Source organism: Sinocyclocheilus rhinocerous, unplaced genomic scaffold (genome assembly GCF_001515625.1).
Source record: "Sinocyclocheilus rhinocerous isolate Xijiao unplaced genomic scaffold, SAMN03320098_v1.1 scaffold837, whole genome shotgun sequence".
NCBI classification, from domain to species: domain Eukaryota; kingdom Metazoa; phylum Chordata; class Actinopteri; order Cypriniformes; family Cyprinidae; genus Sinocyclocheilus; species Sinocyclocheilus rhinocerous.
Window position 1 is genome coordinate 474,255 of NW_015650219.1, and position 25,000 is coordinate 499,254.

At 38.0% G+C, this 25,000-nt stretch overlaps 1 protein-coding gene across 1 annotated transcript in view; it reads right to left on the reverse strand.

The window, feature by feature from the left end:
* LOC107711563 (arf-GAP with Rho-GAP domain, ANK repeat and PH domain-containing protein 2-like) overlaps window positions 1–25,000 on the reverse strand; it is a 122,222-nt gene that overhangs the window by 78,573 nt on the left and 18,649 nt on the right. Inside the window, exons 2-9 of the mRNA XM_016516552.1 lie at window positions 22,630–23,375; window positions 21,544–21,620; window positions 19,190–19,266; window positions 18,393–18,457; window positions 17,377–17,766; window positions 15,773–15,842; window positions 6,031–6,151; window positions 2,606–2,784 (exon numbers count right to left, since the gene is read on the reverse strand). Of these exons, the coding sequence (XP_016372038.1) occupies window positions 2,606–2,784; window positions 6,031–6,151; window positions 15,773–15,842; window positions 17,377–17,766; window positions 18,393–18,457; window positions 19,190–19,266; window positions 21,544–21,620; window positions 22,630–23,273 (1,623 nt within the window). The 5' untranslated portion in view covers window positions 23,274–23,375. The remainder of the gene's footprint in view (window positions 1–2,605; window positions 2,785–6,030; window positions 6,152–15,772; window positions 15,843–17,376; window positions 17,767–18,392; window positions 18,458–19,189; window positions 19,267–21,543; window positions 21,621–22,629; window positions 23,376–25,000) is intronic.

Consider the following 25,000-nt stretch of genomic DNA (forward strand, 5'->3'; position numbering starts at 1 on the left):
GCATTGTAGTTGAATTATTGCTTTTATTTTACATATTTGCTGTGTTACAGTCACACCAGTTCATAGGTGTGTGTGTGTATAAGTGTGTGTGTGTATAAGTGTGAGTGGATGTGTTGGTTTTGCACTCTTTATGTTTTAGAGTTTCACCCTGTCATTGCTGTGTACTTTATTTCTGCATTGTGTCAGATTTGTAGATTGACAGAATTGTTGTGTTTTTGTCGATTTCCCATTCATTACCTATGGTCTGCAATTTTTGACAGAAGACCACAAGTGTGACTATTTTTTTACGAACACTTAGTCTGCTCGAATCATGCCCTCAATTTTTTTGTGTGTTCACATTCCAAATACCATAAAAGTCACCAAGTTTCGTACCATTCCGCTGTGATTTAAAAAAATTCAAAACAGAAAATTTTTCGGTCAAAAGTGACCGAAGAGCACCAGAGGGTTAAGTAAGGAAATCAAAAATCAATGTAGCACTAAACTGTTGCGGTGTCACGTGACTTGGGCTTGCCTGTTAGGTTGACTTTCATTACCTTGGGAAAACATCATGACCTGACCTCAGAGGAGAGAAGGGCAGCACACTTCATCCTCTCCAAGATGGAAAGGAGGGAAAAACCAGCATCCTGGGCAGCTCGTTCATCTTGTTAAATTAGATACTCCACTTCACTGAACATGAACTGAGCTACCCACCACCGCACCTTTTTCCTCTCTCTCCATCTTTATGCTCTTTTGTGTTTTCTTCATCCCTCAACAGCCACTGCTATCTTCACCTCCCCCTGTTATCCCTCCATTCTTTTCTCTCTGCCCAGTTCCTCTTTCACTCCCTTTCCCTCATTCCTTTTCTTTCCCCATACTCTCTTTTCCTCCATTCCCTCCCGTTTCTCTCACCACTTGTCGGAGTGATTGCCACAGAGAGGATTTAATGCAAACACAATACAATCAATTTCCATTTTCACTGCTCTCTTTCTCTTTCTCTCTCCCACATGCTAAATCGGCTGACGAAAAACTATTTCCTTGCAGAATGAAGACAAAGATGTTTGCTTGTGCTAATAAGGAAAATAATGAAAAACAAACAGAGATGATAAAGTGTGTGGGAGCGTGTGTGCCGCCTATTCATACAGAATAACATTCTCAGCTTAATCTCATTTAAAACTGAGACCAATTGGGCATAGATCACATACATATGCATGCAAAATGTCAGGGCTTGTGTGTGCATTATAATAACTACACTCTCAGCATATGGGCTCATTCACATAGGAGGGAGCACAAAACAGACTTTTAAACATGAAGTGTAAAAGTTTCAGTTATTTCACTACCTTGAGAAAACAGTGCCTAATTATCTCCACAAAAACAGAGGGGGAATAAGAAAAAATGTAAGTAATTAAACAGAGTAATAAAGTTTAAACAGATATAAATAGAGTGTACAGAGAGACAGACAGACAGACACAAGATCGAAGGATAGACAGACATACAGACTGGTCAAAGCAATGGCTTAAGGCTGGCCCACAATAAAAGATTTTTAAAATCTTATCAGATTTTCACAATGTGACCACGCACATAACGACAAAAAATTTGGAGGTGAGTAATGCTTCTGTCTTCTGTCAGCTCGCTTTCAAATTGGGACTTGTTTTGTTCCACATGACAGTCTACAGTGTGAGTCTGCGTTTGTCCTCGGGATACCCCACACAGGATTTCTGAACGTAAATATTCAACATGCTGGATATTTATGATTTGAGATCGGTGTGACCCGAATGTGCTTCAGAGCAGATTCAATCACTCTTAACACACCCCACACCACAGGAAAATCTTATAAGATAATCTGCAGAACTATCAAGACAATTGGGACTTTACCTAAGATTGTCAAAAGGTGAGAATTCGGCCCAAAGTCGGCCTGATTATCTTGTAGTGTGTGCCCTGCTTTAGCACAGTGAAGTTTGAAGGTAGACAGACAGACAGAAAGATACATGAAGCTTGAAGGTAGACAGACATACAGAGAGAGACAGACAGACAGACAGACAGACAACAGATAGATAGATAGATAGATAGATAGACAGACAGACAGACAGACAGATAGACAGACAGACTGGTCAAAGCAATGGCTTAGCACAGTGAAGTTTGAAGGTAGACAGATGGATGGATGGATGGATGGATGGACAATTATATATACAAAAACAAAGGAAGAAATAGAAAAATCTAAGTAATTCATTTACAGAGTAATAAAGTAATAGAGTTTACAGAGAGACAGACAAGAGATAGATAGATAGACAGACAGACAGACAGACAGATAGATAGATAGATAGATAGATAGATAGATAGATAGATAGAGAGGACTAGTAGAAGCAATGGCTTAGCCATTGAGACAGAGCGATACAAACAGACAGATAAAGAGACATACAGACAGACAATAAATAGATAGATAGACATACAGACTGGTCGAAGCAAAGACTTACCGTGGTGAAGTTTGATGATAGACAGATAGATAGATTGGGAGACCCTGCACATAGTTGTTGAGCTGTGGTACTCATTTTGAACTTGTGCTGGCAGCAGCAGTATGAATCTAGACCAACATGTGTCTAAAAGAAGAAAAAAACAGATATAGATCTACCTGGTCTGTTTTACAGAGTCTGAAGCTGGTTCTCATGAGGCTGAGGTAGACTCTTCCTTTGAGGCCACGCAGCTCGACGTAGCCACTCTTGTTTGTGTTATTTTTGCGAGGCTGATGGGAAATGGAGGACTGGGAGCTCATAGCAGACTGGAGAACCTCTAGCCAATCCTGACGCTCTCCTTAGAGGGAAGACAGAAGATGGAGAGAGGTAAGAAGAAGTATGCATGCCTGTTGAAGAATGCTGCAGTCTGTTTGATGTACGTTAGCGAATGCGCAGGTATGCGTGCGCGTGTGTGGAGAGACGCCATGCCATAGGAATAAAAGGGAAGGAAAAAGTGTCTAATATTATTGTTATACTTTATAAACTTTAAAATCTGCAAACAAAGCAGGTACGCAAAAGCCCCTGTGTCTCATTGCATTGTGTCTGCAACTACGTTTGTGTGTGTGCGCATGAGATGGGGGAAGGAAGCCTGAGAGGGTTCTCTTGTGCTGTGTTTAAATAGAGCTACAGGGGCTTGCACAAATTCATTGCGAGCACACACACTAGCCAAAAAACATTAACAGCTGGATACTCTTATCCTCTGCAGGTCTGCAGAACCTGCCACATCTAGAGAGTGAGAGAAGGGGGGTAAGAGAAAGAGACAGAGAGAGAGTGAGATCTCATGTCATTAAAGGTGAGTGTTTTTGCGTACAGTGTCTTTTGGACAAAACTCAAATTGTGCTTGTCAGCAAAAGTTTTCAGGTGCAACGTAAGTGTTGGTGCATCAGATATGTAACCACATTTGACACCTTAAGTTTAGTTTGTGTAGCCATATCTATCCAATTCCACTTATTCTATTAACTAAAGTTTTTGTTAATACTTTGGTGTTGTCAATTGACTAAATTTTTAATTGTGATTAATCATATTATCATAATTATTTGTTAATTCATTGTGTTCATTTTTAAGGAACGAGCAGAATATGTAAAAATGTAGGATCTCTGCATATATGTATAAACTAAAGACACCTGAAAGAGGTAGATTTTGGCAACGGTACTCTTTATTGGTCTCACTCACACATCTCATTCTGTATTCCTCACACTGCCCAGGAAATGCAAAGACTGAAATAAAAAACCTGAAATAATGAGATAATATAACAACTTTGCTCACACTTTATGGATATGTTTAAAGCTGTTTTGCAAGACTGCTGCCCGCGAGATTCACTTGTAGGTGATAATTAAACAACACCATAAAAAAAGTGTAAATAACTTTACTTCATTAAACATTCCATCTGGGTTTATAAATATGTATAAATATGATGAAATCCATTAAGAACTTTTTATCTATTATTTACTGATTCATATCAGTTACCAAGGTCAAATGTTTGGCTGGTTAGAATGATCCCATTTTTATAAGCATTATAGTTTGGGATCAGTAAGACATTAATACCTTTATTCTGCAAGGATGCATTAAGTTGATCAAAAGTAACACTAAAGATATTTATTTGATTTCAATTTCAAATAAATCCTTTTATTTTCAACTTTCCATTCATCAAACAATCCTGAAAAACTAAATGTATCATGGTTTCCATCAAGTCATTTTTAATTGTAACAAAATTTCCCAATATTCCTGTATTTTTTATCAATAAATGCAGCCTTGGTGAGCAAGAATTCTTCAAAAACGTAAAAAAAAAATAAAAAATCGTACTGACTTGACACGTTTGAACAGTAGTGTAAAAATCACGTTTAGTTTCAGGTGACAAAGCAACCTGACAGCAGAACTGAACACCCACGAATCGCCATTAGCAAAGATTGCAGATTATATAGGCTTCCTTGAAAAAAAGGAACTGTGTTAAACAATTTTTTATTTACTTTGACAGGCCTAGTTATCACTGTAAGTGACCATGGCTTCAACACACCCTCACAGACAGTTACAAACTGCACTTTGCAAAGTCCCAAACGTCAAAAATTGGTGGCTGCAAAATATATTTTTCCCCTTTATCCATGAAAACATTGTTATTCCCAAAATATCACACTCTATCTGAAGGAAGAGACCTGCACAGCTGAGGACTGCCCCAGAAAGAGTACACAGCCATGAATGTTTGCTCACACACACACGCACACGCGCGCGCATCTAAATGATTCCCAGTGTGCTCGATCTCTAACACTAATTCTCATTCTTATCTTTTGTGCTCATCCCATGACCACCCACTTCCAGCTCTTTCACTCACTCATTCTCTCTCTCCTCCTCTCTTATGTTTATCTTAAGATTGATGACTCTTTCAGACTGCTATAAAGCTGTTTAAAGATGCATGAGCTGATCGGACCAGTGCTCTCTCTGTCTCTCTTTTTTTTTGGATAGTGGAGTACTGTTAAAGTACTGTTAATTGCATGCCTAAACTGACTTCCCTCAGAGTAATTAACTTACCATGGGTCAGAGGTCATTACACAAGAACTGGGGATAAAGTAGGTACTGAGGAGGCCATTATTTGCTGATATTCTGAGACGCTATGGTACATAGCAGTGCTATCAACCTCAGATTTACCACAGTAATTGCAGCGGGGAAAGCACAGGCCATGTCAATAACATGGTAACTGATTGGCTCATGGTGAACTCCTCACCCTACACTGTTTCTTTTACTGCAAGGTGTCTGAAAAAGCAAAATAATCTCACCGATCTTAATTTTTTGCTTAATTTACAAATAATGACAGATAACATGGCATACTTAGGTATACAGATACACAACATTACACTGCTAAGGTACCACCTATAGAAGTACTATAGTACTTTTTTGTTTTCAAAAAATATATAAATTTTCAACTATAATTAGCACAAAATCATGCTAAAATGCTATACTAATGAACTAGCTGTAATATTAAAGTAACACTGTCAATTAATCACGACTAGAACTATCCTCAGAGCCACTAAATGCTGACACAGTTTTAAATTGATCCTGAATTGCAGCTAAAGTACCAGGCTACTCCTTAAACACCATGAGTCTCTCTATTAAGACCATAATCAGGCCTTTTCACAGTCTTTAAATCAGGCTTCATTACAGCTTAGTAATGAATATTAAGAAAAATATCCCATAAAATGCACAGGCAATGGTGTGGCAACTATATGCACCAACAGGGTGTTTACTGTACATATTAAATCTAAAGCTATCATCATCATTATCATCTCGGTTGTTTCAGTTCTGTCATAATATTGTGATCTCCTTGAGTCTGGTTGGCTTTAGTTTTCATCTCTCTTTTACTCTGTCTCTGATTTGGTGTGCAGTGGAAGATCTACTCAGAACATCTTATCTTATAGCAGAGATGGTAAGGTGATAAAAATATGAGTGAAAAGATGATAAAAGATCAAGAGTGAGAGTGAGAGTGAATTGGTTTAAAAGAGATTAGCAGAGGGGGATCGAAATGTGAGATAGACAGAAAAGCAAAGAGGCTCACCTTCTTTCTCTGCCCGAAACACAAAGGTTCTTACAGAGGTGACCACCTCAAACTTATTCTCACCCAGAGCACAAACTTGTTTAACTGCTGAAACAGGTATCAGGCCCTTCGAGTACATCTCCTGCAAGGAATGAGGGAGACAGAAAAATTATTCATAGCGCAAAGTGATTATGGACAGGTTACAATTTACCAGTCACAAGTTTGGACACATTTGACTGAATTTATGTCTCTCATAATCTCAGAAACTTCTTTCTTTCTAAAGACTTACTAAAACAAAACAAAAAAACACAAAAGCAAACAAAAACACAAAACAAAACCAAATAAAAGCAAACTAAACAAAACACAAAACCAAACAAACAAAAACACCCATTTTAGATGCACTGCTTCAAACAAAAACCTAACAAATAACACAAAACAAAATGAAACAAAACGCAAACAAAAACATAAAACAACCAAATAAAAAGCAAACTAAACAAAACAAAAGAAAACTAAACGAAAAGCAAACAAAAACACAAAACAAACCAAAAAAATAGCTAACAAAACACCCATTTTGGATATATATATATATATATGATAGCGTACAAACATATTGAAGAAAAGAGGGATTGAGTCAAGCACACACTCACACACTCAAGCAGGCCTGATTCCTAATACCAGTCCCCAGCCAACAGGCTCGGCACTCCAGTATTTATAGTCTGATGTTTTGGAGAGATGAGGGAAACAGAGCTAGTTGTTTAGAGAAAGGAGTGTTTGGTTTCTCTGTGTGCTTCAAACCAACATAAGCCTCCAAAGCAGCAATAGAGCTCTGAGAGACCTCTTTTGGTCTACAGAATTCATGCACAGCACTCCAGCCGCTCTGAAATAGCAGAATGTGATGGATAGAAAAGGGCAAATACTGTGGAGAACAGAAAATGAAGAAAGAGGAGGAAAGGGAGACAGGAGCTCTGTTCCAAAACCTAGTGTGCTGCCTACGCAGGTAACATTTTAGGCAACATAGCTGACAAGCCTGTTTTGAAAGACATTTTAATCCTGTTCTGCAATCCTGTTTTGGTCGAATATTAAGGTAGCGTTGCATACATTGCTTTGCAAAGAAGCCAATTCCAAAATGTACTGCAAAGTGATAAATGCAAGGTACACCAAGTTAGGGGTTTGTAAGTTGAGTCTTATAGAGTGCTATTTGTATAACACACAAGTTACGTCCGTGTAGGTCATTCCAAAATACTCGCTTATGAGGTTTCATAAATTTCACTTAGGATATAGAGCTGCCTATGTAGACAGTAGGAAGTGATGTAGTTCATTGGGTTTAGGAATAGAGCTAGAGTGAGTGACATAGACGGGGGAAATGCAAGGGAAAGAGGGGGGAAAAGAAAGATTAATTTGTCCATTTCAGTTGGCTGTTAATTATCATGATGACCTTGCACTATTTCTAGAACTCGTCCATACAGAAATAGAAGAGAAGATTTAGTGAGGGACCCCCTCCTCAGCTGGCGCAAATGGAAGAGGTAATGCCAAAGATAGACAGTAAGAGAGCGGATGAGGTAGAGAAAGTGAGGAAGCAGAGACAATGAGAAAGAGAGAGGAATATGATAGCTTTGGTGATTGCTTGATAGAGAGAGAATGAGTGAAGAACCAAGGGATCAAGAGAAGCTCACAAAGCGGATGGAGCATAAGATTGCGAACGAGAAAGAGAGAGAAAGTGGGGTCAGAGAGAGCGTCATCTCCTCAAATTAAGGCAGCATGTTAACAACGATGGCTGCAGCTAACCCTAATTATGGTAGGGGCAGCCATCACCTCTCTCTGGGATTTCACTCCTTGCTCACTCTCTCTTACTTTGCATCCTTCCCACCGCCGAACTCGCCGGCATATTAATGAGACTTCCTCTGTCTAAAATCTGGACAGCAGCGGAAGAGAGGAAATGGATAAAAGTGAAGAGGTGTGCATGTTTATAGGAAGCTAAGTGGAAATAATGAGGTGCTCTCTAAGCTGGCGTTAATTATTCATTATAATTAAAATTTTCAGGGTCGGAATGATGAAGGGGGCTTATAGAGTACATGTGCAAACGCAAGCGCATCCATTAAGAGTTTAGAGATGGTTTAAGTACTTATACACATATAACAAAGATGTAGGCTGCACAAAAAAAAAAATGTATAGCAGGATTTATTTGTATAGTTTGCGCAAATCTGTGACGATGTGTCACTCTCACAGCAGTTGTTCTACATAGGTCTAATGCACTTTGATGTTCATAACCACATACATCCAAATGTGCTACAAAGTTTAAGGGACTGACTGATGAAGTCTGCATTCGCTCAGAGAGACCCAGAAATGCCATTAGCTTTTGTTTTTACCAGCAGTGAGTTAGTTCTGCAGTGGAGCCATGGGGACACCACCTGGCCGAGGGCCGCTAATGCACTTGAGTGTGGAAAATGACTTGTAAATGTACTGCATGCAATAAACTGATGATGATCAAAATGATGTATTTGCATTTTTTGGAACATCCTACACTAGCCAAAAGCACACAGCTGAATGTAGTGTTCTAGAAGATCTGCTGCCATACACTACCATCAAAGTCTGAAAGAATTAAGATTTGCTTAACGTTTTTGCAAGAAGTCTTGAAAGCTGTTTTCTATTTTAATATATTTAAAAAAATTAAATGTATTACACTCCAATACTCCAGCCATTACTCCTGTCTTGTCACATGATCCTTGAGATATCATTCTAATACACCGATTTGATTCTCAGTTATCAATTATTATTGGTGGTCAGTTATTAATACTGGTTCTTATGGTCATTAATGCTAAAACCATTTTTGCTGCTTAATATTTTTATGGAAACCATGATCCAAGATTCTTTGATCAATAAAAAGTTTAAAGGAAAAGCATATCATTATAAGTCTGCTGTCATTTTTGATCAATTTAAAAAAATATATATTTAATTTTTCATTTCTTAATAGTCATACTGAAGATTGGAGCAATGGCTGCTGAAATTCAGTTATCTAAGTAGAAAGCAGTTCATTTAAACTGTAATATTATACAGAAATAGAAGAGAAGATTTAGTGAGGGACCCCCTCCTCAGCTGGCGCAAATGGAAGAGGTAATGCCAAAGATAGACAGTAAGAGAGCGGATGAGGTAGAGAAAGTGAGAAAGCAGAGACAATGAGAAAGAGAGAGGAATATGATAGCTTTGGTGATTGCTTGATAGAGAGAGAATGAGTGAAGAACCAAGGGATCAAGAGAAGCTCACAAAGCGGATGGAGCATAAGATTGCGAACGAGAAAGAGAGAGAAAGTGGGGTCAGAGAGAGCGTCATCTCCTCAAATTAAGGCAGCATGTTAACAACGATGGCTGCAGCTAACCCTAATTATGGTAGGGGCAGCCATCACCTCTCTCTGGGATTTCACTCCTTGCTCACTCTCTCTTACTTTGCATCCTTCCCACCGCCGAACTCGCCGGCATATTAATGAGACTTCCTCTGTCTAAAATCTGGACAGCAGCGGAAGAGAGGAAATGGATAAAAGTGAAGAGGTGTGCATGTTTATAGGAAGCTAAGTGGAAATAATGAGGTGCTCTCTAAGCTGGCGTTAATTATTCATTATAATTAAAATTTTCAGGGTCGGAATGATGAAGGGGGCTTATAGAGTACATGTGCAAACGCAAGCGCATCCATTAAGAGTTTAGAGATGGTTTAAGTACTTATACACATATAACAAAGATGTAGGCTGCACAAAAAAAAAAATGTATAGCAGGATTTATTTGTATAGTTTGCGCAAATCTGTGACGATGTGTCACTCTCACAGCAGTTGTTCTACATAGGTCTAATGCACTTTGATGTTCATAACCACATACATCCAAATGTGCTACAAAGTTTAAGGGACTGACTGATGAAGTCTGCATTCGCTCAGAGAGACCCAGAAATGCCATTAGCTTTTGTTTTTACCAGCAGTGAGTTAGTTCTGCAGTGGAGCCATGGGGACACCACCTGGCCGAGGGCCGCTAATGCACTTGAGTGTGGAAAATGACTTGTAAATGTACTGCATGCAATAAACTGATGATGATCAAAATGATGTATTTGCATTTTTTGGAACATCCTACACTAGCCAAAAGCACACAGCTGAATGTAGTGTTCTAGAAGATCTGCTGCCATACACTACCATCAAAGTCTGAAAGAATTAAGATTTGCTTAACGTTTTTGCAAGAAGTCTTGAAAGCTGTTTTCTATTTTAATATATTTAAAAAAATTAAATGTATTACACTCCAATACTCCAGCCATTACTCCTGTCTTGTCACATGATCCTTGAGATATCATTCTAATACACCGATTTGATTCTCAGTTATCAATTATTATTGGTGGTCAGTTATTAATACTGGTTCTTATGGTCATTAATGCTAAAACCATTTTTGCTGCTTAATATTTTTATGGAAACCATGATCCAAGATTCTTTGATCAATAAAAAGTTTAAAGGAAAAGCATATCATTATAAGTCTGCTGTCATTTTTGATCAATTTAAAAAAATATATATTTAATTTTTCATTTCTTAATAGTCATACTGAAGATTGGAGCAATGGCTGCTGAAATTCAGTTATCTAAGTAGAAAGCAGTTCATTTAAACTGTAATATTTCACAATAGTACTGTTTTACTGTATTTTTGATTAAATAAATTGAGCCTTGGTGACTTCTTTCAAAAACATTTTAAAAAATCTTCATTATTCTGACTATTTGACCAACAGTCTATAAGTTGCAGATCCTGGGAAGCTGACTTGTGCCCCAAGTTGGATGGACTACAACCATCAAAACCCGGGAATGGGTGGTGAGAAAGCTTTCCACTGACACTCCCAGGGGACTTTTGAGCTTTTCTGGATTTCCACACAGTTGTACTTCAGAAACGAGGTAACTGATCCCAACCCAAACATCTCCACACACTCTGCCTACCTACAGGTGACACTCTAAACCTCTCTCACTCACACATACAAGCTAAAACTCATGAAAGTGATACTTGGATCCCCAGACATCACAGACCTGGTCGCAAGGTTGATGAAACATCAGGTAAGTTTGGGGAGAGACCATGCCGCTCCGTCCCCGAGGGTCCTGCAGAGAACCAGTGGGAGTGTGGTGCTTGCTTCTCTCCCACGCTTAAGAAGGTCTCTGATTGATGACATCATTATGTGATGTCAAGAAGCGAGCAGTGATTGAGATTAACCATTTCAATCAGAGACAAGAGACTGAGGAGAAAATGTGCCAGCTGAGGACAATAAGTTTAAGGAGACTTTCTTTGAAACTCTCCCTAGTATTCTTGGTTAGTGATGCTTGTAAAGGGAAATTCTGTTATTTGCTATTTTTAATGTATAGAAGGAACCAGTAAGCAAACACCAAGCAAACAAACATAAATGCATTAAAAACTGCTCAGAGGACCAACTTTTCAATGTCCTGACAACCGCTCAAAACACCATAGCAGAGCTTCATGGTGGCCACCATTCAAACAAAACATCTAATTACAAATGCAAAAGTCACCATTGACTCCTAATGGATGATGCCATCACAGAGGAGCCTGCCTTTATTTAGAAGAAGAGAGAACCCAGGGAGCTGGTACTTGTGCTGGCTATGCACACTTACCGCTGAATGCTGAATGACAAATAGTCTAAATCATAAGGTCCCAATTTGCAAGCAGCCTCTTAAATGTGATGGAGTGGAGAGTGACAATGAAAAATATGATACCTAAATTCCTAAATTAAGGTATGGTTTAAAGTTCTTAAAATGGATAGTTCACCCAAAAATTAAAATTGTCATTATTTACTCAACATCATGTCATTCCAAACCTGTATGAATTTCTTTCTTCTGTGGAACATACAAGAAGATAATTTGAGGAAAAAAAATGTGTTCAAACAATAGAAATCAAGGGTAACCAAAATGGTTTGGTAACATTCTACAAAATGTGTTTGTGTTCCACAGAAGAAAGTCATACAGGTTTGGAATGACATGAGGGTGAGGAAATTATGTCAGAATTTAATAGCAGTAAATTTTCTGCATTCTAGCTCAAAATCAATGCTTTACTGTCAAGTGCATTTCTATGTGACAAAAATGCTTTATTACGTTTGTTGCATTTGCTGTGAATTCAGTAATATCTATCATCATTTGTTTCTGTCCTGTTTTATTTATTCATTTACTCCAATTTAAGGCCCTATAACCCAGCAAAACATTCACATGGGAACTTGTGGGCTGGATGGGCTGGATTTGTCAGTTCAGCCCTGGATGCAGGGTTGTCAAGTCCGGGGTTTTTTTTTATTTTATTTTTTTTTCCTTCATGGAATTGGGCTACTTAAACTGTTGCCATGGGTTGATTTTCCCCCATGGGTTAAAGGTTTGAAATGTTGCATAAATTACATTTGACTGAAAAGCTTGTATTGAAATATTTAGCATTCTACCTATGATAAAACTGTGCTAGATGTTAAGTTTTGTGAAGGAGGACCACTGGTAGGAAGCCTTTTAGCTGTGTTTATGATCAATATGCATAACAATGAAAGTGATACTTGGATCCCCAGACATCACAGACCTGGTCGCAAGGTTGATGAAACATCAGGTAAGTTTGGGGAGAGACCATGCCGCTCCGTCCCCGAGGGTCCTGCAGAGAACCAGTGGGAGTGTGGTGCTTGCTTCTCTCCCACGCTTAAGAAGGTCTCTGATTGATGACATCATTATGTGATGTCAAGAAGCGAGCAGTGATTGAGATTAACCATTTCAATCAGAGACAAGAGACTGAGGAGAAAATGTGCCAGCTGAGGACAATAAGTTTAAGGAGACTTTCTTTGAAACTCTCCCTAGTATTCTTGGTTAGTGATGCTTGTAAAGGGAAATTCTGTTATTTGCTATTTTTAATGTATAGAAGGAACCAGTAAGCAAACACCAAGCAAACAAACATAAATGCATTAAAAACTGCTCAGAGGACCAACTTTTCAATGTCCTGACAACCGCTCAAAACACCATAGCAGAGCTTCATGGTGGCCACCATTCAAACAAAACATCTAATTACAAATGCAAAAGTCACCATTGACTCCTAATGGATGATGCCATCACAGAGGAGCCTGCCTTTATTTAGAAGAAGAGAGAACCCAGGGAGCTGGTACTTGTGCTGGCTATGCACACTTACCGCTGAATGCTGAATGACAAATAGTCTAAATCATAAGGTCCCAATTTGCAAGCAGCCTCTTAAATGTGATGGAGTGGAGAGTGACAATGAAAAATATGATACCTAAATTCCTAAATTAAGGTATGGTTTAAAGTTCTTAAAATGGATAGTTCACCCAAAAATTAAAATTGTCATTATTTACTCAACATCATGTCATTCCAAACCTGTATGAATTTCTTTCTTCTGTGGAACATACAAGAAGATAATTTGAGGAAAAAAAATGTGTTCAAACAATAGAAATCAAGGGTAACCAAAATGGTTTGGTAACATTCTACAAAATGTGTTTGTGTTCCACAGAAGAAAGTCATACAGGTTTGGAATGACATGAGGGTGAGGAAATTATGTCAGAATTTAATAGCAGTAAATTTTCTGCATTCTAGCTCAAAATCAATGCTTTACTGTCAAGTGCATTTCTATGTGACAAAAATGCTTTATTACGTTTGTTGCATTTGCTGTGAATTCAGTAATATCTATCATCATTTGTTTCTGTCCTGTTTTATTTATTCATTTACTCCAATTTAAGGCCCTATAACCCAGCAAAACATTCACATGGGAACTTGTGGGCTGGATGGGCTGGATTTGTCAGTTCAGCCCTGGATGCAGGGTTGTCAAGTCCGGGGTTTTTTTTTATTTTATTTTTTTTTCCTTCATGGAATTGGGCTACTTAAACTGTTGCCATGGGTTGATTTTCCCCCATGGGTTAAAGGTTTGAAATGTTGCATAAATTACATTTGACTGAAAAGCTTGTATTGAAATATTTAGCATTCTACCTATGATAAAACTGTGCTAGATGTTAAGTTTTGTGAAGGAGGACCACTGGTAGGAAGCCTTTTAGCTGTGTTTATGATCAATATGCATAACAATGACTGTAAAATATGTATTTTAGGTATGGAAATGACATATTTTGAGTTTTGATATTTGAGATACGGTCATTGCGCTACTTTGGGCGCTACTTTAACCACCAACCAAACACACCCAGCCACCCATGCACTAGGAAGTTCTGACTCACTTGTTTCTCTAGGCAAGATAATTTATATGCATTACTGTTCAAAAGTTTAGGGGCAATAAAATTTTTTTAATAAATTCTTTATTTATTTATTTTGAATCAGCAAGGAGGCATTCAATTGATCAAGTGGCAGTAAAGACATATATAAAGACATAAATAAATGCTGTTCTTTGGCACTTTATATTTAACAAAGAATCTTGAAAAAAAAAAAATATCCCAGTTTACACAAAAATGAACATTGATAATAAGAAATGTTACTCAAGCAGCAATCAGCATATTAGAATGATTTCTGAAGGATCAGCTAAATATATTATAATAGAAAACAGTTACTTCAAATTGTAATATCTCACAATTATATGTCTATGTAAACAGGGCGTGAGAAGGGAAAGAATAGGAGAGAAAGAGCAACTGGTGTGTTTGAAAGCTAGAACAGGCCGCTCCACTGATGCTCCTCTTTTGATTAGGCTTAAAGGACTAAAAGAAAGACAACAGCACGGTACACGCAGGTTCACCCAATGCCCTCTCCTCCATCTCTATTAGAGCGTCCTCTATCCCCACTGTTTTACACTGATGATATCACCCCGTTCCTGCATCCAGTGCTTTTTCTGTCCTACTGCGATAATACTATATCTGCAAAAAGAGTGAGTGACTGTCGACAGCTATGGAAGACATGTTAGGTTTATCCCACTGGAAGAATAAATTAAGAGAGGGATTTGCAGCAGTTTGGATGCTCTGAGATACTTTAAAGTGATTGTAGATGCCAAGTTTAAAACTGAAACCAGGGTTTTAGGCTTGTCTCTGCTCTCCCCATTCAAACTGAAACAAGAACATGACATGGCAGAGCCCTGTTGTGTGTAAGAATTTGCAAATGTGTGTGTGTGTGTGTGTGTACGTACTGGTATATATGGTTTATGAGGACACAAATGTGTATAATGACGGTCGCCGTGATTTTGCCAAGTAAGACATGTTCCTGGATCAACATCTTTTGTTGATCCTGGATCAACATTACTTTCCAAAAATATAGACTAAACCAATCCCTATCCCTAAACCTAACCCTACCCATAATTTATTTCTAAAATCAGTGTGGAATGATAGCTCATATACAAGGTTGTAGAAGCACCTAACCCTGATCGTAAGCCTAAAACAGATATTTCCTGAAAAGTTATCCCTCAATTCTGATTGTTTAATTGGAATGTTATTCCAGGATCAACAAGGATGTTGATCCAGAAACATGTTGTACTTGGTGAAATCACGGACACCATATAATGACATGGGTACTACAACGGAAACATGGTTTATGAGGACACTTCCTGTGTCCCCGTAAAACAAAATACTTAAAAAAACATACAAAATGGTGTTTTATGAAATTCAAAAATTACCAGTAGTTTTCTGTAAGGGGTAGGTTTAGGTGTAGGGTTGGTGTAGGGTGATAGAAAATAAAGTTTGTACAGTATAAAAACCATTACGACTATGGAGAGTCCCCGTAAACCACAAATGCAAGTATGTGTGTGTGTGTGTGTGTGTGTGTGTGTGTGTGTGTGTGTGGGGGTGTGTGTCACCTTATCGCTGTTGTAGTAAGTGAGATTTCCTCCTTCAAGCTTCACCCATCTTCTCTGAAAGACACAGTTCCTACAAGTACAAAACAAAGTGTCATACTGACAAAAGTCAAAACACATCATTATTCATGTTACAACATTAAAATAATAATTATTGGGGGTTTATTATATCAGGGTCATTTGAAACAAAATGAAGAATTTTAGCCAGTGCTACCATGCAACCGGCATTGTGGTGTGTCAACAAGCAAAATAAAGCATTGAGCACAAAGAGGAAGAGAAAAAAAAAAAAAACAGGAAGGCAGTTTTTACTGGTGGGTGTAGCATGTGCGGAAACTAATACCAAAATAAAGTGTGAAATACGCTGCGAGTTTTTGCCCACCTCTGTTGATGCATTGTACACTTGCTTTCAAAAATTATTTATAAGGGTCAGCAAGATTTTTTTGTGTTTTTGATAGAAGTCTCTTATGCCCATCAAGACTGTACTTATTTGATCAAAAATACAGTAAAAACAGTAATATTGTAAAAGATTACTACAATTTAAAATTATTTTTTTGTTATTTGAATAAATTTTAAAATGAAATGTATTCTTGTGATGTGAAGCTGAATTTTCAGCAGCCATTACTACAGTCTTCAGGGTCAGTTGGTGCTCAAGAAACATTTCTTACTATTATCAATGTTGAAGACAGTTGTTCTGCTTAATATTTTTTTAGAAACAATCATACATTTTTTCAGGATTCTTTGATGAATAGAAAGTTCAAAAGAACACCATTTATGACAATTTCTAACAATGTATACATCATACATACCTGTGATCCATTTAATGCATCCTTGCTGAATGAAAGTATTAATTTCTTTTTTCTTTTCTTTTTTTTATAAAAATCTCACTGACCCCAAACTTTTTAACAAGGAGGAAATTGTATTCTTAAAATCGAAGCTGTAACGTCCAAATGGAAATGAAAAGTAAAAATAAAAGAGAAACCAGAAACTTCTGTGGTACCTTCATCTCAATGCCATCATGTATATTTTAATGACAAATTTTCAATCATTTTAAAAAGCTAAGCAGAATAAGGAAGGACACCTTGCAATTAAAGACTCAACATGTTAACTGACTCAGCACGCGATGTCAAGCTGATCAAGATAACAAAAATCCACCATAATTTGATTCTTTGAATTTGAATAAATCATTAAATATCAAGCAGTAGCCATTGTTTACTGCTCTTAGTACTGGAGCATTTAGAAATCATTGCTGCTAAATGTGAAACATGTATTGTCATGACCATTACAGTGGATTCAAGCTCTAAAGGTTTGGGCACTTCGCAGTCAGCTCACTGCGGTGTGAAGTATGTTGTGTGCCTTCAGAAGAATTGAAATGCAGTGCATGAGTCATGTAGACTACTTTCATGGTTATAAGGTCATATTAACTGAATGGCAAAAAGCTGCATGAAGTGCACCTTCTGCGCTCCAAATATAAAATAACAATGTATGGAGAACAACATTGTTGGGTGAACTATTCCTTAACATTGATACTTTAATATGTGCTTTAGTACTTGACTTGCAGCATTCTCAAGAATAATCCTTAAAAAATGCATGGTCTGCATGGTCCTTACCCTTGAGGGGAGAGTTTGTCTAGCCAGCCTGCTTTGGTGGCTGCAGTACGGGTCCCATAGAAGCAGGCATAGGGAGAAATGGAAACTTCTGTTTGAGATGGAAGGTTTGGTCTCAGTAGGCCTGGTATGTCATCTTGCACCATACTGTATATGTCTTGTACAACTGATTGTGGCTGGGCTAAAGCTGATGGTCCAGTGCTCGAGAGAAGAGTAGACGGTGTAGGTTGTTTAAAAGAGCATTTATTAGCCAAGCGCTGACTAAGTGTGGATTCTTGTACAGTGGAGTAATCATCATCATCATCATCATCGACATAATGTTGCTTGGAAAGGTCTTGCTTCTTGTTATTGTGTGTTATTGTCTTGCTTCTTGTTATCTGTGTCTGCTTGTTTCTAAAAAAAAATTTATTAAAATAATTTGTTAAGTTGGCATAAGGAAAGGGCAAAATAATAACATTTACAATGATTAGGTAAGTAATTTCACTTCATTTCCATTGCTTTATGTTCTTTGAAATGATGACCATATTTAGCAAAAGGGACACTGTTCCTGAAGAACATTAAAGGGATAGTTTACCCAAAAGGTAAGAATATTTGATAATGAACACTTTCATTATTGAAAATTAATTCACACCCACGGTGCTGATTATTACACCTGGCCAGCATATCCTGCAAACCACAATGCTGTTTACAGAGATCCTCTGAGTAACACAGTGGCCATATGAAAATCTACAAACCATGTTGAAATCACAGAAATCAACAAGAATTAGAGGACTTCACATACAAATTTATTACCACGATGGAGGTGCCCTTGAGCACTGCACCGAACCCCCAACTGCTACCCGGTTGGCTGCCCACTGCTCCAGGTGGGTGGGTGTGTGTGTGTGTGTGTGTGTGTGTGTGTGTGCACTTGGATGGGTTAAATGCAGAGCACAAATTCAGAGTATGGGACACGATACTTGGCCACGTCACTTCACTTTCACTTTAACTTAAAAAACAGGCCAAAGGACACCGAAGTTCACCTTAACTTCTGTTGTTCCAGGTTCTCTTTTACTCCTTGACTGGACATTACATCATTGCCCAAATCCTGAAAAAACAAATGCAATCAAGATGAAACTAAAAGCAAGCCTATTTTCTAAATTATGTTTTCAAATACCATTCACCCTTGTTATGAGTGTCTTAATGCAATTTTGTACAATGTCCTATCTTCTTGGTTTGTTTAGCTTTCACAAGGCAACATTTCAAAGCGTACCTTAATGTTACATATATATATAATTTCTCAGTAAGAGTGGAAATCAAAGCTTTGTTGGGACAGCATTTTTGCAATGCACCCATTTGTAGAGAAGAGTAATGACATTTTAAGATTTTTCTTTGGTTTTCAAGTGCAATAAGTAATATTCTCACCTACAGAATTAGACACTGCTGCTTTTTACTTAACACATTTTCAGTTATGAATTATGGCACAGATGACACAGCTTGGTTCATTGGTCTGTTGGCTCAGACTGCTCTTTCATCACAAGCAAAGCACTCCAGAGTTTGTTTTCAATTGGGCCGAGACCACCTTGTTAAGGCAACCTCAGACCAAATATTTTGGTGCAGATCCCAGCACAATTGCCATGTTCATATATGGCTAAATAAACTGAAGTAGGGGAGAAAACGTGGCAGGTTCTAAAACCAAATGTTCCAGGTATGAAAATGGCTTTACTGAAACTGTAACTCATGCTCTACATGTGAGGTCATTGTAAATCATGTTACTTTATATGTAACATTCATTTTAACACAACAAATTCCAGCACAGGCAGGTTTTGTATACACTCACCGTTTCTATTTCTGCTGAATTGTACAGAAAAAGCTCTCCATATGGGGCAATGGGGGACAAGGTCCTTTGAAGTGATGCTGTAATTAACACAACAGGAATGAATCATTATGACAAAGCAGGTTGTGGTTTGATTCTGGGAGGAGGGCAAAGGAGAAAGAGTAAGACAAAGAATGAGGCAAGAGAGAGAAAAGAACAAGCATAAAATGAGATCCCACACATTGTCCTTTAGCGTAGCCAGCTTGGAAAATGTACCAAAGAGGGAGCAGCTTGGATGACTGGTTGTCAAGGTGACAAATGACCACCATATCTCTGCGGAGACAGTAAGGGACAGCATGACTTCCAGACTGTTCCCTCCGGACAGACACACACATAGATATATAGCTAATAGACAGGGCCCCCCACTAGATAAGACCCTACTGTAGGGTGTTTGATCTAGACGCCGCTATGTTATCTATGATAGAACTGTACTGTATTGTATCACATCTTAACCCAGTAGCAAAGGTGTCCTTTCAAATCAGTGTCATCGTTTATCATTATCAAGAGTTGGCCTTCTAACTACAGATGATACACTCGCTCTATTTTTCTCTCTCTCTGCCCTATTTTATCCGTCTTCCACAAGAACCTGTTTCAGGACAATTGTGTAAATCTCTGATCATAAAGTTCTTCTCTGTTGCAAACTGATTCTCTGTTCCCGCTGTACACTTAAAACTTTTCTTCTAAAACTTCATCTACCTTGTACCTTTCTGTTACATTTTAGTGGAGACTCAAATGTAATGAGACTCTCTTTTCTGGAGAGAAAGTTAGAACAGAATTTGGTTGTAGATCTAGTAGGTATAGGCATTATTAAACCACTTTTACACCTAAGCCTGGTTTCTGATTTCAAAGATTAGTTCACCCAAAAATTTTAATTCTGTCATTAATTATTGCTCCCCTTTCAAAACACAAATTAAGATATTTTTTAAGAAATCTGAGAGCTTTCTGACCCTGCATAGACAGCAATGCAACTACCACATTCAAAGCCCAGAAAGGTAGTAAGGACATCGTTTAAAATAGTCCATATCACATCAGGGGTTCAACCGTAATTTTATGAAGCTATACGAATGCTTTTTGTGCGCAGCACAGCAGCACCACATGCATGCGTCATGGTACTCTCGTGAAGGGCAGTGGACAGTGATGCGGAAGAGAAGAATTGTTGAATTAAGTCATTATTTTTGTTTTCTTTGGGCACAAAAAGTATTCTCGTAGCTTCATAAAATTACGGTTGAACCACTGACGTCACATGGACTATTTTAACGTTGTCCTTGCTACCTTTCTGAGCTTTGAACGTGGTACTTGCGTTGCTGTCTATGCAGGGTCGGAATCAGAAAGCTCTCAGATTTCATCAAAAATATCTTCATTTGTGTTCAGAAGATGAATGAAGGTCTTATGGGTTTGGAACGACATGAGGGTAATTATGACAGAATTTGAATTTTTGGGTGAACTATCTCTTTCAGTGTAGCTCCCAATTCCCAACTACACACACACACAGTCACATGCAAACAATTTCCAAACTATTCCTCAAGGAAGCTAAAAGCACCTTTCCTGCCACAATTACAAACACTGCGACATGTTCAGAACAGGGACACAATGGTACATTTCAAAGCCAAAGGCAGTTTCAAAGACACACACATAAGCGAGTTGCTGTAAGTTTGGCAAACTAGGCTTCTCCTCATGCATGCATGAGAAGATAAAAGCAAATTCCATTGGGAGACTGCATCCCATTTATTTTAACAGGATCACAAATCAGAACAAAATACAGTATCTCACAGAAGTGAGTACACCCCTCACATTTTTGTAAATATTTTATTATATCTTTTCATGTGTCAACACTGAAGAAATGACACTTTGCTATAATTTAAAGTAGTGAGTGTACAGCTTGTATATCAGTGTCAATTTGCTGTCCCCTCAAAATAACTCAACACACAGCCATTAATGTCTAAACCACTGGCCACAAAAGTGAGTACACCCCAAAGTGAAAATGTCCAAATTGGGCCCAATTAGCCATTTTCTCTCCCCGGTGTCATGTGACTCATTAGTGTTACAAGGTCTCAGGTGTGAATGGGGAGCAGGTGTGTTCAATTTGGTGTTATCGCTCTCACTCTCTCATACTGGTCACTGGAAGTACAACATGGCACCTCATGGCAAAGAACTCTCTGAGGATCTGAAAAAAAGAATTGTTGCTCTACATAAAGATGGCGTAGACTTCACATGAAAAGATATAATAAAATATTTACAAAAATGTAAGGGGCGTACTGACTTCTATGAGATACTGTATATAAACCACTGAAGTTGAAATAAAGTGAAAAGTAGTGTACCTTTCTTACTGCCTGTGGGGAAGACATGTCCCTCAGACCTTGAGAGATGGTCACTGTTGTTATTTGCTGCCACATTCCTGCACACACATTTGTAAGGAGAAAAGTGTGAAAGTTTTGTGCATTTCTGATTGAATGGATAAAAAAACAACAACATTTTACAGTCCCATTCATTGACACCCAAATTAGGACTCCAAAATATGCCCATGCGCTGATCACTGAAGGACATGCATCACTTGTGAAAAGTACTACAGTATTTTTTCAACTACGGGCAACTATGCAATCTCTAAAAGCACTTTATTTTTTCTGCCAGCACTATCTAGCCTGCATCCTGAGATACAGGAAGCGTTACGTACTTTTTGTCATTTGTTTTTGGAAGTCATGAACATATTCCTTTCTAAAGAATGCTTTACTTATTTAAAACAATAATGATGTTAAATGATCTTTTGGTGAGTCATTTCTCAGACAAAATTGATCTGCGATACATTTGTGATTAATTAGATTACAAATGTAATCAATCGACAGGCCTTTTTTTATAGCCCTATTTATTATATAATTTGTGGAAAGGAGTTCAGGTAGAGAAGTTAGAAGCTCAGTTCTGCACAGCTATAACGTCTGAAGAGACTTGTGAGAAATCATACAGGGGTGAAGCCAGTCAGTTGAGTTTATGAAAGTGAAAGTGACGTGACATGTGGCCAAGTATGGTGACCCATACTCGGAATTAGCATGTTGTCCTGTGTTTTACTGCATATAATCCATACATGGAAAGTAGAACCAATGTGGCATTCATTACAAGATGATTTGTTAAAACATTTCAAAATGCACCTGCATTGTTTTGCATTTTGTGACTTTCATTCAAATGAAAGGCTACTTTTCCAGTCATATTTTTCATGATTGAAGATTTCTTAAAAATAGTGTTAAAATATTATCTCACCTTGTTCTCATGAACCCAATATCGCGTATGGTCTCATCTTGTGAGCTAAGTGTCTTGTCACACTACTACTTAATACATATGCTGGCATTAACCATGCCTGTGTGTCGCTGTGTCAGCAACCAAAAATACTCAACCTAGACTTAAAAAAAACTCACCAGTCATAAGGAGGTTTGAAGGGATGCTCGGGGATCTCTGGAATGGGCCTGTGTCGTAGCTTATAGGAGAGGGTAGAACTCAGCTCAGAGGGTTCCTTAATGAAGGTGCACTGCTCATATATTTCATTTTCAACCATTTCTCCCTGAAACCCTACAGAAGCTCCTTCTGAGGGAAAGTCATCATTCTCATCTGGAATAGGTTCTTCTAAAAAGTTATCCAGTGATTCGCTGCTGCCATGCTCAGAGGCGGAGCTAGAGCTGGAGGAAACAGTGTAACATGTAACACTAGTCCCTGAAAGAAGAGTTTGCTTTGTCGTCTGGATGTTACTGCCCTGAGAATGCTGACAAGATATGCCTCTCTTCTTAGCCTTGGGAAACACTTGTCTAGGTCTTGGGATCGGCTTTCTCCTCGCGGGTACTTTCATAGAACCTTTACCTCCATCCACTTCCACCATCAGGGTCTCCAGGCTGCTTAGGATCCTCCGCCGGTGTCCTGTGGGAATATTGTCGACCTCAAAAAGCTTCTCCTCAGTTAGGATCCTAAGGTCTTTAAAGCAACGGTAGCCAGCCTTGGCGAAGCTGGAGGCATATTGGGGCAGGTGCAGACTGGTCAGCCATCCAGTAATTTCCTGGTCAGGCTCCATAAAAGACTACACGCAGGGGTCTTTAGTGGTCATGAAGACTACCATATGCCATTGGATGATGAGGTTACTCTGAGGCAAGCTGAAAAGATGTGGGAACCCACCCTAGGAAGAATAAACCTGATTGTGAATAAAAAAAATTTGCATTAAACAAACAAACATGTTGGTGTTTAGGAGTTGAACAACCAAATGCCTCAAGTATGAATCATCTTGACAGACTAAAAATACAAGTTTTGTAGCATAAAAACCTGCATCTGTTTAACATGGTATTTGCACAGGTCACATGTATGAACACATACATATGAGAATGGCATAAAAAAAATACGCTGGTGCTTAGCCATTCAGAGATTTAAAAGGAAGCAAGATAAACCCAAGATCTATCCATATATCCATGATACTACAAGAAACCAGTGACACTGAAAAAGGGATGATATGTAAAGTCTTCTTGTTTTTCTTAGAATCAGTGCTTCTGCAGTCCATTCTGAACAAGATGCAAAAGATTTATTGTTTTTTAGAGAGCCTTGGTTGACTTGGGATGAAACCCAAGCAAAAATTAATAAATTGTAGAATACACCCTTTTATGAACAACATAAGGTCTGAATCAACAAAGTATACTCAGATTTTGAAGTTTAGATTCAACATTTGAAGCAACAAGCCAAATTAATCTTAAAAGAAATGTGTTTATATTTATAAACACTATCTATATCTCATTTCCATCCTGATTTTATAAGATCTGACTTTTTTTGGTTCAGACTACAGACTAAGATCAGACTACAATTTTGTTCTAAAGAGGGAATGGAAACTTGGTTGTGTGGATCTGTTTCATGAATCAACGCTAAAGGCCTGTTCACACCAAAACAAATAATTGGTTTGAAAATTTGTTGCAATAAACATTTTAATTTGAATGAACAGCATTTCATGTGTCTGTTTAGACAGACACGAACATTCGCATGCATCAACTTGCCAACCTACAAGAGTTGCACTTTTTTTCATGTACTCATAGATGCTGCTGTTACATAAAAATATGATTTGGTGGCACACACAAAAGACTATTTTGCTAAGCAACAGTGAATAGCAGAGGAAGAATCCGGGCTCAGCTCTCATCTCTGTACTCTTCTATTTGGTGCAACATTTTGACCAATAAGGCGTTACAACAAAAAAAAGTAACCGTTTATAGCTACCAGCTATTTTCTGGTAACTATTTTTATTTTCTGCAATAAATCAGGATGGAAATGAGATATAGATAGTGGTTATAAAGACCTTTCTTTTAAGATTAATTTAGCTTGTTGCTTCAAATGTTGAATCTAAACTTCAAAATCTGAGTATTCTATGTAGATTCAAATCTTTTGTTGCTCATACTTTATATACAGGTGCATCTCAATAAATTAGAATGTCGTGGAAAAGTTCATTTATTTCAGTAATTCAACTCAAATTGTGAAACTCGTGTATTAAATAAATTCAATGCACACAGACTGAAGTAGTTTAAGTCTTTGGTTCTTTTAATTGTGATGATTTTGGGTGTGTGTGTATTTTATAATTTATGGCTCTTTGAAAACATACCAAGTGTTATTTTTAAATCCTCAGAATGGACTGCAGAAGCATTGATCCAAAGAACAACAAGATGACTACATATCATCCCTGTTTCAGCTTTACTGGTTTCTTATTGTCTCATGGCTAGATCTCTGGGTTATTTCTCTTGCTTCTAAACCTCTGAATGGCTAAGCACCATT